This window comes from Cyprinodon variegatus, unplaced genomic scaffold (genome assembly GCF_000732505.1).
Source record: "Cyprinodon variegatus isolate N-32 unplaced genomic scaffold, C_variegatus-1.0 Scaffold201, whole genome shotgun sequence".
Classification (NCBI taxonomy): domain Eukaryota; kingdom Metazoa; phylum Chordata; class Actinopteri; order Cyprinodontiformes; family Cyprinodontidae; genus Cyprinodon; species Cyprinodon variegatus.
This window is the reverse complement of record NW_015150654.1, coordinates 1,113,080-1,115,018: the sequence shown is the minus strand read 5'-3', so window position 1 is coordinate 1,115,018 and position 1,939 is coordinate 1,113,080. Positions and strand designations below refer to the sequence as shown.

The following is a 1,939-nucleotide window of genomic DNA, read 5'->3' as shown; positions in this document are numbered from 1 at the left end:
TGTTGTGGAGAATTGCGTGGGTATGGAGAGTGGGAAAGAACAGGCGTTGGAAGACGCGCCAGCAGCACTTTATAGGTCTGCTGTATGGGACCACTTTGCATTTAGAGTGACCTACGATGACGGCGGAAAGAAAGCTGTGGATAAAAGTGCAACAGTGTGCAAGCATTGTGCAACACGTTTTGTTTATGCTAACAGCAATATGACCAACATGTCATGCTAAACCCGAAATCCCACATACTCCGTCAGCGCTCCGCCCTGCTGCGCTCCAGACCGGCTGCTCAAAGCAAAGCCTACAGCCTCCGCTGTGGCTCCCGTCCGCTCCCCTCTGAGTTCCTTGGAGATCGTAAAGATGGTAGAGAGCATGCACCAGATGATTAAATTCAAAGCAGCAAAACATGCGGAAATGATCCAGGGTTTCCATGGATCATTAAAAATAATTCATTAATTTTTTTGGATTTTTTCATTAATTTCATTAATTTTTATGGGATTTTATAGGAACATATACTGAACCAAACCGAAAACCGTGACCACGAAACCATGAATCGAACCGAACCGTGGATTTTGTGAACCGTTCCACCCCTAGTGTAAGACTGTCATGAGCTGTTAACTTTATACCCTGCAGTTTTTCGTCGTACAGTTTGAGCTGTAGCTGAGGACAATGATGCTCGGCTTTAGAGCTCACAGATCAGATAAAAGTTCATTTAAAACTTTTTGTGCTTCTTTTTAAATTCCCAGCAAGTAAAGATCAATGCTAATAGTTTGCAGATGCTCTAATTTTTTATGGTATTTCCACTTTTGTTTTTGTAATTTTAGGTCTTTTTTTTAATGCATTTTTTTTTTTATGGATTATATTTAGTATCAGTTTTTGCTTTGTTTCCTGTTTGGTTGCTGGGATCTTGTTAAAAATACTGACACCCAAAGACCATGTGGCAAAAAAAAGCTTGAAATGGTTAAAATTAAATTAAATTTAAAACCAAAAGTTTGAAAAAGTATATCAGTGCAATTTTATGCTCTCTATTGTTTTTGAAGTTAATATATTTGATTTTCTTCATAACACCCAGCATTATCTTCATCCTGTCCAGCCTGTCTGAAATATCCCAGCATGCCTTGCTTGGCGGCAGCTACCTTCACATTTCACTGCTTCTCTGCACCATCTCTTCTTCCTCACCAACTTTCCTTCCAGATTAAATACCAGGAACCCCCCTCCCTCCTACTCATCTGGAGCAGCCTCTTCCTCCTCCTCTCCGCCTTTGATCTTCATCTTCCTCGCCCTCGGCCATTCTGCTCATTGTTATCTCTCTGCAAAAATCAAACGTTTCCACCAACATAAACTTCCAGAAGATGGTTCAGCTCTCCCGCTTCCTACCAACCGACTGGTTCCATTCGGCTCATCTGATTGGTTCCTGGTGCTTGGTCCAGAGGGGGCTTCTGTTTTTGTGGTGGAGAAGAAACATGCAGTTATTTTACAGATGAAACTCCATCATTATATCAGCACCACTGATTGTAGATGAAATGTTTTGTGCCTCTGAGTCGAGACGTTATGGCCTCAGCTGCTTTTTCCTTTCCTCAGGATGCCATTGACCTTTTCCTGGGGAACTTTTCTGTTGACGAGTCCGATGGGCCCACTCCTCTCCGTATGAAGAAGGACTGGAAGTTCCTAACGGTGAGTTTTTTTTCTCTCAGTAATAGCCGTGAACATTAGTGATCTGACTCTGACTTTCTTTTGCGTTTTGTTTTCCAAGCTTCCCATCGTCATGCTGGTTGCGTTTTCCATGTGCATCGTTTCGCTCCTTCTGGCCGGTAAGTGACATTTCAGAGCGACGCCGCTGGGTTTGGCGTCATGAGGAAGGGGGTTGTAAATGTTTGGTGTTCTCCAGAGGCGTGCCCAGACCTTTTGGGGGGCAGGTGCTCAGGAGGGGGGGAGGGCACTTTTTAGCGC

The 1,939-nt window shown here is 43.6% G+C and overlaps 1 protein-coding gene across 1 annotated transcript in view; it reads left to right on the top strand.

The window, feature by feature from the left end:
* The window catches only part of LOC107087963 (phosphatidylinositide phosphatase SAC1-A-like), a 28,211-nt gene that overhangs the window by 20,971 nt on the left and 5,301 nt on the right, over positions 1 to 1,939 (top strand). The window contains 2 exon segments of the mRNA XM_015379836.1: positions 1,571 to 1,663; positions 1,743 to 1,800. Coding sequence (XP_015235322.1) covers positions 1,571 to 1,663; positions 1,743 to 1,800 — 151 coding nt within the window.